At 58.9% G+C, this 14425-nt stretch overlaps 2 protein-coding genes across 2 annotated transcripts in view; one reads left to right on the plus strand and one right to left on the minus strand.

Annotated features, from left to right (window-relative positions):
- Positions 1-14425, minus strand: part of ACACA (acetyl-CoA carboxylase alpha) — a 193408-nt gene that overhangs the window by 133062 nt on the left and 45921 nt on the right.
- DUSP14 (dual specificity phosphatase 14) lies at positions 11666-13078 on the plus strand. Its single transcript, XM_068210754.1, has one exon. It carries the CDS (start codon positions 11784-11786, stop codon positions 12378-12380), a length of 597 nt encoding a protein of 198 aa, XP_068066855.1. The 5' UTR covers positions 11666-11783; the 3' UTR covers positions 12381-13078.

The raw sequence follows: 14425 nt of genomic DNA on the forward strand, positions 1-14425 counted from the left end.
CCAGGCTTGCACTGCCGGGGCTCCGAGCCCCCGGCCCAGGGACCCCAGCTCCAGGGGGACACCCCGGGGGCTCAGCAGTCCCTCAGCTTCTCACAGACCTGATGATCACCCGGGGATTTGTCTCTGCCCCTGAGATGGTGCAGCTCCAAGGAAGGCAGGAGAACTGATGCAACACGGAGGCAAAGCAAACCTTGAGCTTGGAGAGCCAGAACCCTCACATTTTCATTTTTTGGCCTTTTGAGGTTTTCTTAATTTGTCTATTTTTGTTCCTCGCCCACCTCCGCGCGGAGTGTGACGCGAGCCCTCGCTGGAGAGGCAGGGTTTTAAGGGAGAGCTCTGGCTGCTATAAAGCAGCGAGGTTCTTGGAAAAACAGCCTCTGGAGCAATAAACAGATTTGGAGCTGAGGGCTGTGAGGGACGGCTCCATCTGGGCTGCTGAGTCATGAAACCTGCCCGAGCGAGATACCAGCCGAGGGCTCAGGCTGGGGGAAGCTTCCTAGGAGGGATTTGGGCTATTTCAGTCGGAGCGTGCGACAACAAAACCAGAAAGCGAACAAAAGCGGGCCGGGGTGGCCACGCTTCGCTCCAGCAGCCGCGGGGTTAAGGCAGAGGCTGCCATCCTCCTCCACCTCCTCCTCCTCCCACCTCCTCCTCCTCCTCTGCCAGTGCCAGCCTTGTCCCATGCCATGGTGGTGAGGCGGTGGGAGCAGAGCCTTCACCTCAAGCCCACAGTTTGCAGCCAAACTCTCTGTCCCCTTTGCTGTGTGGATCCCCTAATCCATGGCATCCCTCCTTGGGGATCCCAACCTGTGGCATCCCTCCTTGGGGATCCCAACCTGTGGCATCCCTCCGTGGGGATCCCAGCCTGTGGCATCCCTCCTTGGGGATCCCAACCTGTGGCATCCCTCCGTGGGGATCCCAGCCTGTGGCATCCCTCCTTGGGGATCCCAACCTGTGGCATCCCTCCGTGGGGATCCCAGCCTGTGGCATCCCTCCTTGGGGATCCCAGCCTGTGGCATCCCTCCTTGGGGATCCCAGCCTGTGGCATCCCTCCTTGGGGATCCCAGCCTGTGGCATCCCTCCTCGGGGGCCTGAGCCCACCCTGCCCTGGGCCAGGGTCCAGCCTGGCCCCCAGGAAGGTGCCACAAGAAAGCCCCAGGAGCCTCAGGACCACCTGACATTCCTTCACTGTGCTCCCCGCGTGGGGAGGAGCTGTGGCTCGGGATGTCCTGTGTCACAAAACCCAGGTTCCTCTCTCCCTCTCAGGGCTGGCCCCCTCCCCAGTGAGCACCCATCGAGCCGAGGGACTCTGGCGCGTCCCCATCCCCAAAGGGACCCCAGCTTGTCCCCACACACGCTGGCAGGGTCCCCACGGGGACGTGGCACGTCCCATCCCTCACAAGGGATGTCCTGGGCCCTGCCACATCCCCACACGCTGTCCCGTCCTCACGGGGACCCTGCCACACCCCTGTGCCCACAGCGACCACCTCTCCCTGCCATGTCCCTTCACTGACTTCCACGCATCCATCCCCACAGGGCACCTGCCATGTCCCCACTGGGATCCCCATCGTCCCCATGCCCACAGCGACCCCGCCATGTCCCCACCGGGAGCCCCCTTTCCCCGAACCCACAGGGCCGCGCCGTCCCCACAGCGGCTCCCGTTCCCACAGGCCCCGCGGGCCCGGCGGCGGCGGCGGCGGCGCCTTTAAGCGGGGCCGGTCTCCCGGAGCCCCCGCCCGGGGGCCGGGCCGGGCCGCCCCCCGTAGCCTGGTAACGGCGGCTCTGCGGGCGGGGGCGGCCCCGGCAGCCGCGGTCAGGTGGCACCGCCGAGACGGAGCCGGCCGAGCACGATAAAAGTCCCGGCCCGCCGCCGCCACGGCCGCGAGGGAGCGCGGAGCCGCCGCCCGGGAGCCATGGTAGGGACGGGCAGCGCCGGGCGGGGGGAGCCGGGGCGCTGGGGGCCCCGCTGTGTTCGCTGTCCCGGTGCCTCCGGAGGGGCCCCCGGCGGGCGGGACGGGACGCGGGGAGGTTCGGATCCCCGCCGGGCTCAGGGTACCGGGGCTGTGCCGTGGGACAGCGGCCCCGCCGCGGCGGGACGGGGCAGCGGCGGCGCTGCCGGGGGTGCCCCAAGGAGCGGGACGCGGCCGAGAGCGCGGTGGCCGCTGCTCAAAGCCCGGCGGGAGAGCGGGGGGCACCTCCGAGCTGCACCAGAGCAGCCGCGGGCACGGCTCCGGGGGTTCCTCGACGTGGAACCAGCCCCACCACGGGCTGTGCCCGGTTACACAGGGCTCCATCCCTGCATCCTGCCGTCGGCACCCATTCCTGGCTCGGCACCCACCTCTGGCTCCTGCCCTCGGCACCCCCAGCTCAGCATCTGGATCCTGCCTTTGCACTCCTGCTCTGGGCATCCATCCCTGGCTCCTGCCCTCGGCACCCCCAGCTCAGCATCCTTCCCTGGATCCTGCCCTTGCACTCCTGCTCTGGGCTCCCGTCCCTGGCTCCTGCCCATCAGCCTGCTGGAGTGGAGGACCCATCCCTGGCTCCTGCCCTCCGCACCCCCAGCTCCCAGGGCACCCCGGTGTCCCCAAGCCCCGGCGGGTGCCTGCAGCTGCCCGGCCTCACATCCAGCCCGGTTGCATGCACGGCCCTTGACTCAGCTCCGGAGCAGCTGCTTTGAGCAACACCGGTAATCAATGAGTGGCATTTGGCTGTAGGGAGATGGGGCAGGATTATAACCTGTTCGACTGGGCAGCAAATGAGCCTTTTATTCTGGAGGTTCGAGTGCTGGCAGATGCCTTAATATCATGTTGCAAGTTCAGTTTATCCCTAATGCCCCTGCCTCAGGAATGGTGGAGGATTAGCACTGACAAAACAGTTTTCCCTTATGATACACCGGATCAGCTGCCCCTGCTCTGGCAGGGAGTGGATTCCTCCCCCAGGCCTCGCTGTAAACCTTGGTGTTTGCTGTGTTCCCGGTGGCTGGGACGGGCTCTGTGGCACTCTGGTTCCCAAGGAATGAGAAGGAAGGATCCCTAATTTGGGGGACACGTGCTGTTCCCCGCTGGCAGAGCGATCTGCTGCCACGACTTAGCTGACGTGACCCTGGTGAACGTCAGGGGAGCAGTAATGCAGCAGGTTTTAATCGATTTGTGCCTGGAAGGTGTGAACGTGCAGCTCTGCCTGTCCTTCCTGCCCTCGAGGGCTCGCCTGGGTCCTGGACAGGGACACAGACATCCCGGGTTCCTCCAGGAACAAAGGTGAAATCCCAGGGATTTCATCCGAGCCCTCGCCGCGGGGTCTGCTCTGGGCTGTGGCACTGCTTCCTCGTTGGTCAGGGCAAGATGGAAATTTGCATGGCTTAATTCAATACCTGATCCCAGCTGGAATCTTGGAGCTGGAAAGCCAGAGAGCTCATGCTGCTCTAGTGCTAGAAACGTTCAGGGGGTGGGGGGAAATCTTCCGCCTGAGCCAGGCTCCATGGGAGGGAGGAAAGGGATGCAGAGCCGCCACAAAAAAGTCTCAGGTCTCTGCTCTGGGAGCCAGAACCAGCTTTGTCCCACGGAACCAGCCACCTGCACGCCTGGGCATGCAGGAAAAGGCTGGGAATGAGGAGTGGGGAAAAGGCACCTGGAGAGGGCAGGGCAGTGGGGCCTGGGAGCACCACACAACACACTGATCCCACCAGAGCCATCTACTACAGGCTGTTCACCAGAGAAGCCTTTCAGGCTTCCTGCCACCACTGCAGGACTTTGCTTCCAGGGTGGTTTTCCCTAGAAGGGAGGGTTAACACCTCAAACCAGGCACGGGAGCTTCTCTCAGCCCCTCCTCTCCAGGTACACAGCCCTCAGCACACACACACACCCATTTATCACTTCAGAAAGGACACTCTGAGCAGCCATGACCTGCTGAGAGGGCTCTGGCATTTGGAAATAGCTGAGGAATCTCTGAACAGGAGTCCCAGCTCCCTGGATGCTTGGGAATAAAGCCAGGAACTGGGAGGCAAAGGCACTGCCCACCCTTCCCAGGGCACCTGTAGTGCAGGCAGCGCGTGGGCTCAGCTCACACAGCTACTCCCCTGCTTTAAAAATAGTATAAAATGATAATAACCAGGCAGGTTTGGGGTTCCCAGCAGGAAGGATCAACAGGTGCTGCCACAGTCACCCCCAGGCCAGGTGGGTCAGGGTTCCCAGGCCAATGAGAATTAATTCTCATTTATTTTCACCATCCCACCCTGCAGTGTGAGGGGGTCTGCAGGTCCCTCCCCTCGGGGGCAGGAGTCCTCCATGGAGGAAATGTGAATTTGCACAGCATCCCTGGAGAAGAGCATTCCCCCCAGCCTGGAGCAGCCAGAGTGACCTCCTGGGAGCCGAGGGGTGCTCACAGGGGAAGCTCCACGTTTAAACTCCATCTCCCCCAACTGATTAAAATTGGCCTCTGTCCCTGTTACCCGACACAACCCCATGGATGTGCTCAGAGCTGACCTCACTCCTTACAGCTGCTGCGGGCACATCCCTCTGCTCCCACCCTTGCCCAGCCAGCCCCTGCCCGGCCTTGGGAAGCGTGGGGAAGGCGTGGGCAGCCCCTGCCCGCCGGGAATGCCTCCGGAGGGGAATGTGTCACCATCAGCTTCATCAGAGTGCCAGCTTCGAGCCCCCCTGAGAAGCCAGGCAGCTGAGAGCATGCACCAGTTGGCACTGCCCCTGGAAAAGGCCCGGGTGAGGCCAGCGTGGAGGCACCGGACTGTTTCCAGGACACGTTGCAGTGAATTTGCAGCTGCCTTCAATTTTATGGGCTCTGGGGTGGGCTGGGGCAGAGCCCCACGAGCAGCAGGCACAGCCCTGGGCCCGGCGGGGTCACACACGAGCAAACACACCAGGTCCCTGTGTTTTGTTCTGCTAACAGGGAAGAGATTGTGTCCCTCCTGTCAGCTGTGACTGCGCAGGGCATGGCTCCGGGAAAAACAAGGCTCCATCTTGCAGCACCCCGGGAGCCAGAGCCAGGCGTGGGTCTGCTCCCTGAATGTGCCCCCCTCCTCTCCCGGGGTCACACTTGGACACAGGGAGCAGGGGATGGAGCTTTCCTAAACTCCACCTGCAATCCAGATGCCATCAGCTGGCGCTGGAATAGTCCGTGGTGCTCCAGAAGAGGCGGTATCGCCACTGGGGGCTGGAAAACAGCCCTCAGTGCTCAGCCGAGTAGGGAACTGATGCTGCACGCAACAGTCAGATCCCGTTCGTGCCTCCTCCCGGCTTAGTTCTGGTTTTTAAAGCATTCCACGTGCCTCCCAGGAGTTTTAAAGCAGGATGCAGGTGGCCACGGCACTGCTCCGTGCTGGAGGAGCCCCATGCCCCTGCAGCGCTCTCCCAGCGAGCAGCACACGGAGCCCGTGGCTCTGAAAGCACAGACGTGGTGTTTAAAAGAAAGATGGTTTGTTTTTCTTGCATCAAATCCTCTCGCTGCTTGCCGAGGGAGGCTTGTCCTCAGAGCAGAGCAAGGATTTATAAATCCTTGCCCCAGGTTGTGCCCGCTGCCCGTCTTGCTCCGTCCCTGCGGCCTGGAGCTCTCCCTGTGGCCAGAGGTTTGGCTGGCAGCTGGCAGGATCCAGCTGCCAGCTGGAGAGGGAGCGGTGCCTGTTCCTGCTGTGGAAGGCGGTGGCTGCATGGATCACAGGGGGACAGGGATCACAGCGTGGCTGTGGGCAGCGCCGCTGTCACAGGAGTTGGTGGCAGTGGGAATTGAGATGCTGCTGAGCTGCTGCCCTGCCTGGCAGCCTGGGACTCTGCCCATGGTGCCAAGTGGCATCCTCAGATGAGTCCCTGTGAAAACCTCGCCGCCCATTTTTCCTGCTGGGAGAATGGCAATCAAGGAGTGATTTTGGCTGGCAGAGCACTCAGACACTGCTCAGCTGGGCACCTTGGGCTGGGTTAGAGTCACCACCCCTGAGCCTGGTGCCAGCCCGAGGCTCCGTGCTGCCATGTGGGAGCAGAGCCTGGCTGTGGAGTGAGGGTGGCTCATCCTCAGCAGAGGCAGGAGGCAGCGGGTGAGCCTTGCCAAGCCCTGGCCTCACCAAGGGCACCGGGCACCCTGCTGGTACCAGCAGGAGGGACACAGGAGTGTCAGCTGTCACCCCTCTGAAGGCAGCAGGCTGGGACAGGCTCTTGAGAGATTGCCAGCCCTGCAGCCCAGGGAGCTGCCTCAGCTCCAGGAGCAGCCTGCATTCCAGGCACGGGGGGCAGGCAGGACTGTGTGCTTGCAGGCAGGACTAAACTGCTTGATCTGGGGTCGTTGAGCTTCCCAGGAGAGCCCGGGACTGGTTGCAGGGTGTCTTGTTGTGCGTTTTGGGCGTGATTCCCCTTGTTGTGGATCCTCTGGGAAGTTACTGGTGTGTTCTGGCAAGCGTGGGGACCCAGCTGTGCTGGGAGCTGCACAAGCAGCCAGGCCTGCTCAGAGCTCCGGGCAGACAGATTATTATCTTGATTTAACATCTGACAGCTCCCATCCTGCTCGAGAGGCCAGCCCAGGCTGCCAGCAGAATCAGTCGGGGGTTGGTCGCAGCATCCTCCGTCTCAGCCCAGATCACCCCGCCTGCTCCCCTTCCTTCTTTCCCATTCCAAACCCGAGCCACTCGACCTTTCCACGGTGAGGATGTGCTGATGGCTCTGACCCACGCGAGAGGAGCCTGCAATGGCTCCAGGAGCACAACCAAAGGCAGGAGAGCAGAGCCAAGGGCTGGGAAGAGGAGCCGGCGGCTCCCACTCGTTCTCTTCCCTCCCGGCTCTGCTTTGGGCTCCCTTGGACTCAGCACAAGCAAGCCCTGACCCCAGAATGGCTGCAGTTTGTGCCGTCTGCTGAAATTTATTTGAAATGCCACTCTCCAGGACCATTTCTGAAGCAATTTGCTGTTCAGCCTGGCTGGGAAGAGCCCTGAGCAGGCTCGTTCATTCAGCGCCTGCGATATTGACTCTTCTCTTTACTGCAGGATTAGAGAGCATTTGTCATCTCCAAAATGAATAACTTTTCCTCTCCTGGGAAGGGGGAGAAGCCTTGCCTCAGTACTGACATTTTGCACACCCAGCCCACAAACCTGCTTCAAATCCCAGATGATGATCTGGGAATTAAACCAGGGGCTTCAGTGTCTCTGTTCCATGAGCAGAGCAGGGCCCACCCTGCATTAAACCCACAGGCCAGAGGGAGAGAGGCCTGGGGCAGCTCTCACCTGCCCAGGTACCAGCCCCATGGTTGTGTTCCTGCCACACAACCCAACAGAAACTCAAGTGCCTCAGGGATGAGCCACAGCCTCAGCTCTCAAGACAGAGGAGCTGCGTTAAAAAACAAACAAACAAACCCTTTAAAATCAGAGCAAACCACCCGGCAGCACCAGAATAAGAAGGCAGAAGCTCAGACTTGCCAACTCATTGTCTAGAGCCCGACCAGTTCTCCCTCCTGTCCTGGAGATCACAGTACTCAACTCACCAACTCACCCTGTTTGTCATTTGACCTTCCAGAGGTGTTTTCAAGTCTTTCTCAGGAGGTCCAGGAACGAGCAATGCTTTCCCGTGGGAATTTCAGCCTTTGTTAACAGGACTGCGTTCCCAGGAATGAAAGCAAGAGAAACAAACTCCAGCTGTTGCAAGATTTGGAAGAGCAGAGCCACGAGCGTTGCCGGCAGCAACCTTTCCAAAGGGCTGCACCACAAAACACCAACCTCGGCATCGGGATTGCTGCGTTGCTTTGGAAATCCTCTTACCTGGAAAGGAGCTGCTCTGGGGCCAGGAGATCCAGCCCAGGTGGGATACAGCCAGCCTTCCACGGGAGCAGCTACCCGGGCTAGGCACTGCCCCTCCTCCTGAGACCTGGGAAGCACGAAGCCCAGCCTGGAGGTGCAGCAGGAGGTACACCTGAAAGCTGTGGAGAGCTGGTGGGTGCAGGATGAGATCCAGGTTGGATGGGGCTGGAGAAGTGTCCCCTCGCCATAAACCTGAGGATGGTGCTGGCCAGGAGCGCTGGGAAAGGACCTGGAGGCTTTGAAGAGCAGAGTGTTCTCCAGGCTGTAATTAGCCACTGGCTTCCCCCACCCCTGATTATGCAGAGGAGGGAAATGGCAGAACCCACCAGTCTGCCAGGGAGGGAGGAGGCAGCTCCAGTCCTGCCCCCTGCCACCCCAGGGACCCCCTGCCACCCCACAGGGCACTCTCTGGGCTCTGCGTGCGGGCAAGACCAAGGCACAGTCTGGAAAGGGATTTACTGTGGGTCAGGGCTGCTGCAAGATTAATTAATTCATTAACTGGAGTCAGCCCAGAAAAAGGAGGATGTGATGGCAGGAACACCTGGTTGCCACCGGCCCGCTGCCAGCCGGTCTTCTCCCAGAGGGCCATCTGCACCCTCTGGGGATGTCAGCCCTTTGCAGGACACCCCAGTGACATTCCAGCTCCTTTGGAGAGCACTTCCAGTGCTGCTTTAGTGACAGTTCTGGATCCAGCCCTTGGACAGGCTCCAGCACCCCAGGGCACCGGCTTTGGGCTATGCCAGCACTCAGAAACCCCAACCAAGGAGCAGTGGGAGAAGAGGTGGGGTTTTCATTTCACATGAGGTGGTGCACCCTGGCTGTACCTGGCAGTGCAGAGGCTGAAGGGGCAGCCAGTGCCCCTCCCTGTGCCCTGCCAGGAGCCTCTTGTGCCATCAGCCTTCCCAGGCACAGCCACGCCGGGCTGTGTGAGTGCTTTGTTCCATCTTCAGCGATTTTCTCCTTTTTTTTTCTGCACTCAGCAACGCCTGGCAAGAGGCTTTTCATTCCTTTTCTCTTTCTCTGCCCCAGCACAATGGCTGCGTGAAGAGCAACAGTGTTGGATTACAGCGGGATAACGCGGGTGTGCTGGGAGAGGCAAAGGGACTCTCACGGGAGCAAAGCAGGGGACTTTGGGCTGGGCAGGAGGGATGCAGGGCTGCAGCCCTGGGGACAGATGAAGGCTCACACCTGCGAGCCTGGGGGAGCTCCCGATCTCAGCCAGAGCCGCTGCCAGCCCAGGCAGACGAGCCCCTTCCATTCCCAGCTCCCTGCACGCCAGCAGCTGCTCAGCCTGGTGTGTGTGGGCAGCAGCGTGGCTCTGTCACATGCCTGAGCCAGCTCGGCGCAGTCGGTGGCATCCCAGCCAGCTCCCGCTGCGAGCGCAGCACGGCAGGGGACGCGGCAGCGGGTGCCGTGGTGGCTGTGCCCCAGCACCGGGCACCGTCAGCCCCCAGGCACATGCTTTGTGGGCACAGCAGCCTTATCTCTCGCTGCAAGAATGAGATTCTCCTCAAAATATTCCGTCCTTCTGGCTGAGAGCTGCTCTGGATCGGGGCGGGGGAGCTGTGCCGGCCACCCCGAGCCCCCGGGATGTCCTGTGTACCTGGGATGTACCAGGTTGGACAGAGCAGCTGTGGCTGCCCCTGGGTCCCTGAAGGTGTCCAAGGCCAGGCTGGACAGGGCTTGGAGCCACCTGGGATGGGAGGGGATGGGATGAGCAGGTGTTTATCCAGCAGCCCCAGAGTTTGCAGAGCAAGCCCAGCCTGTCACATGCAAATCCCCGGATAAGTTCCTGCCTGCAAACAGGAACCACTTTATGGAAAGCAGCAGAGCCCTTCCCAAACCGCCTCAGGAGCGCTCCGGCTCCCCGGGAGCAGCTGGAGGCTCTGCCTTGCTCAGGGCTGCTTTGGGGTGGCACTGCTCTCACCCAGCAGCGTTCCCCAGCTGATTCACCTCCACTCTGGGGGCTTCCAGGAAAGGAAGGGGATGCTGGCCCCATCCTCAGCTTTTCAGGAGCACGGCGCTGTGGCTCTGGCATCCGCTCTGCCCCTTCCCATTCACAGGAACAGGGGATCCCCAGTGGGTGGCTTGGGCACCATCAGAAGGACACAGACCTGCCCCAGCTGTCTGGGCCTGGGCGGATGCTAAAGGAGACATTAGAGCAAATTAATTACTTAAGAGACTTAATTTTTTTCGAGCTATGACTTCTGTGCCAGCCTCAGATTCCTGTGGGCTCACCATGATTTTGAGTGCTGTGTTGGCAGGAATTGGTGACGTTGTGGTGTTGGCAGCAAGCGCCACCCTGAGTCCTCAGTCTCTGTGTGGGGAAGCCGTGGTTCTCCCTCCCAGTTCTTGGACACCCACCTATGCTATTAGAGTCCAGTGCAGATCCCAGTACAATCCGTGCTCTTTTGTCTCCCCAGCTCAGCGTTGGACACGCTCTCTGAGACATCCCAGCCTCAGCAGCCCAGAGCACCGCGGTGCCGTCTGTGACTTAGAGCAGGACTTTTTACTAAGTGTAAGTGCCCAAATCCTTTGCATTGACAGTAAGAGCTGCTTGAGAGCAGGCATTTCCCCTGCTCAAAGAACTTTATTCCTCTGAAAAAACACACCTTTCCTTGCTGCTCCAGCTGGGTGACTGCAGTGGGGGGAAGCTGAGCACTTGGAGCTGCAGCAAAAGCCTTGTTGGGGCAGGAACTTTTGCAGCTTTAGGTCCACAGCTTCAGGAGCTGCTCAAGTAGCTGCAGCAGGGAAGAGCTGCAGAGGAGGCCACGTTATGCTCATTAAGTTTCTGTACTACAGAGCCAGAAATCCACTGGCAGCACCACCAGCCACTGCTGGGACCTGCGGGTGCTTCCCAGAGCATGACATGAGGGAAGACAGCTGAGGGCTGGGGAAGCCACAGCCCCTTAAGGACCTTCTTAACATAATTAGGAATTGCTGGAGGGACAGATCCCTGCTCCCAAGGCCCTGAGCATCCCCCAAGTCCCCTCAGCTCTGCCAGTGCCACCAGGGTAGGAGCAGGGGTAGCTCCCCAGCCTGCACAGACTGGAGCCTTTCCCATGCCCTTCTCCAAACAGAGAACACACAGACTGGCAAACTATTGATACTCCAGGGCTCACCCCCTTGCCTGCAGCTTCTCCCCTGGCTTTGGAGGTGCCCCAAAGGAGCAGGGGGAGTCAGAGCAGGGCCCCTCCAGGCCCGTGTGGCTCTCGCGGGCGGTCCCAGGCCTCGGCAGAGCGTGTCGCTCTGCCAAGCATTAGTCAGGCATTGAAGCAGGACAAGAGCCTCCCCTGTCCCAGCCTCTGCTCTTGGGTTTTACTCCCAGCTTCTGACATAACCAGGTCACTCTTTCCACACTTCCCCTGCTTCGGTGAGAGCCGATGACTGATGGGGATGGACGTGACTCACCGCCTTTCCTAATGAGCGATTTTCCTCTGTTTATGTGCTTTGGCGGGGCCTTTCCTACACCTAAAAAGGAGAAGGGTGGCACTGGGGAGAAGGCAGTGTGCTGGAAATTGCTGGCATCTGCTGTTCCTCACCATCCCTTTGAACTGTGGCCAGCTGTGAAGCTGCTGTGTTTAAGTATGGAAAAGGTGTAGCTCATCTTCCACATGCTGGTCCGGGTGAGGTGCTGTCCGGGCCCACAGGTAAACCCTTGGCGAGTAATTGGTGTTAATTAGGCTGGAAGATTGTTTTGTTGCTATCTGTCCAGGCAGTGCCTGGGGGACAGCAGTAATGAGCACTGTGAGCCCAGCCCCACATTCCCCACGGAGCTTTGCCAGGCCACAGCAGGGCGAGCTGGGCTTTCCTGTTGCCTGGCACAGACGCAGGTGAGGGACAGCTCCCCGCTCATGTGGCCTCACTTGTGTTTTGCAGTGACTAAGCAGTGGGAGCTCTCGCTGTCCTGCCGCCACCAGGCCAGACAATCCCTCCCTTGGCTGCAGATCCTATTGGCTCTCTTCCCATAATGGAAGCCTGAGTGCCAAGATCCTCCATGACCTCCAGAAGCCACAACTCCCTGCCGAGAACTCTGATGGCTCCGCGAATGCTCTCCGAAGGTGCCCTGGGGGGCATCGCCCAGATCACGCCCTCGCTGTACCTGAGCCGGGGCAGCGTCGCCTCCAACCGGCACCTGCTGCTGTCCCGGGGCATCACCTGCATCATCAACGCCACCATCGAGATCCCCAACTTCAACTGGCCCCAGTTTGAGTACGTGAAAGTGCCTTTGGCTGACATGCCCAACGCCCCCATCTCGCTGTACTTCGACAGCGTGGCCGACAAGATCCAGAGCGTGGCGCGGAAGCACGGGGCCACGCTGGTGCACTGCGCCGCCGGCGTCAGCAGGTCGGCCACGCTCTGCATCGCCTTCCTCATGAAGTACCACAAGGTCTCCCTCTTCGAGGCCTACAACTGGGTCAAGTCGCGGCGCCCCGTGATCCGGCCCAACGTGGGCTTCTGGAGGCAGCTGATAGACTACGAGAGGAAGCTCTTTGGGAAGACCACGGTTAAAATGGTACAGACGCCCTATGGCATCATCCCAGACGTTTACGAGAGAGAGAGGAGACCCCTGATGCCTTACTGGGGAATTTAATGGGACTGCAGACGGGAAGCACAAAAGAAGGGACACGCTGTTCCGAGTCGACCAGACTGGAGACGTTCCCTTCTCCTTCTACGGCCAACTTTGGTTCTTTACCATACAGCAGAACCTCAATTCCCACCTCACTAACCTGCAAAGCCAACGATTCCCTTCAAAGCATTTTTCTCTGTGGGGATTTCCCATCTGCATCTCTGATTTAGCAAAACCAGGTCTCATTATAAGTTTATTCCTTCCATAAAGCCTCAAGTCTTTTTTTCTTTTTTTTAGTCAAGTTTATTAGGCTCCTCTGAGGAAAGGCCTAAGAGGCACTGGGCAGAGTGGATGACCCAAGTGCACTTTGTGCCACAGTAGTAGCCTGGATATTTTTTTCTAGCTTGTTTGCTTCCTTGCAAAACCCTGTAGTGGCTCAGGAGCAGCACCAGCGAGGCCCTGCTCCACAGCAGCAGGTTTTCCAAGCACCAGGGAGGCAGGAATACAGGGGCTGTGGTGCTAGTGCTGGTGTTTTCTTTAACATCCGTAGTGACTCTCAGTATATAGTGTTTGAGATCTTTAGTCAGCTCTTAATCATATTCAAAGTTAGGGGGAAAAAAAGGGAAAAAAACAGACAAGATTGAATCAGTCCGTGTCAGCCACAAGTAAAATAAAAATTGAGCACTTCAAATCAAATAAATACAAGATCCTTTTTCACTCATTCCATGCCAGGGCAATAGTCTTGGAATACACTTCAACTACTGGAAAATGCTGGTGTGTTTTGTGGGTGGAAAGTTGACAGATCTTGTCCAGATGTGGCTCGAGGCAGAAGCGAGAGGGTTGAAGCCACTGGGCAGCCAAAGAGACGCTCAGGAATGTGTGCATGGCCCCTGCCCGGGCTGGGCTGTGTGTGCCAGCATCCCTGCAGCCAGCCCAGCCCAGGACAGGGACAATCCCCTGGGCTCCTCAGCTGGGCTGTGTGTGCCAGCATCCCTGCAGCCAGCCCAGCCCAGGACAGGGACAATCCCCTGGGCTCCTCAGCTGGGCTGTGTGTGCCAGCATCCCTGCAGCCAGCCCAGCCCAGGACAGGGTGAATCCCCTGGGCTCCTCAGCTCTGGCTCCGCTCTGGACCTGCCTTAGCCCATTCCTGCCTCTCTCCATTCCGTCCTCAAGGTTATGCTGCATTCCAGGGTTGCTCCTCTCTGTCCCCAGGGTGGGTGACAGAGGCCTGGCCTCGCTCAGAGTGTGCCAGGAGTGACTCCAGCCCCGGCCCTTCCCTGGGAGAAGCCTTCCCGTGGCTCCAGGGCAGGGACTGTGTGGAGTCAGGGTCACTTCCCTGGAGTGTGACTGGAGCCCAGGAGAGCCCCGCTCCTGAGAAGGCACCAGAGTTTCTGTTGCCTCTGGAGGAGGAGCAGGCAGGTTGCTGCGATCGCTGATTTAAATGAGATTCTATACTTGTAAAAAAAAAAAATCAATAAAGATTAAACCAGAACATGTGTTGGTTTCCTGTTCCAAACTGTGCTAATGGAGCTCCAGCAGCAGCCTAAGGCCCAGCAGTGCCTTTCTCCTGCTTTTCCAGATGAGTTTTGCCCCACTGGAATAAAGGTGATGCTTGCTATTACCTGCTCCCAGCTCAGCTTCCATGGCTGGATCCCAGTTCCAGTGGCAGGCAGACACGGGAGACTCATCTCCCAAATTTATCAGGAATTAAACTTCAGTCAGGGAAATGGTAAGCAAGGAACTAGAGAGTGAAAATCAAGATTAATCACTGGTCTGGAGACATTCCAACACATGACATTTTAAAGGGAAAAAAATGCTAAAAACTGAAATCTGCTCACAAAATTAAACTTTACCTAAAAATGGGCAAAGTAGGGTTTAACAGCATTTTTGGTATAAAAAAATGGAAGGTTAAAAATTCTCCACTTGGAATCATTCTTTAGATTTTATGCACACACTGCCCGAGGACTGAGGGAGAGGGAGATGCTGATCTTCAGCCAAGAAGGCACCGAAGGCTGGCTTTAAACACAAGGGAAAGTTAGACCTATAAAAAGTGAAATTGCCTAATAAAA

The sequence above is a fragment of the Anomalospiza imberbis genome, chromosome 20 (genome assembly GCF_031753505.1).
Source record: "Anomalospiza imberbis isolate Cuckoo-Finch-1a 21T00152 chromosome 20, ASM3175350v1, whole genome shotgun sequence".
NCBI lineage: Eukaryota > Metazoa > Chordata > Aves > Passeriformes > Viduidae > Anomalospiza > Anomalospiza imberbis.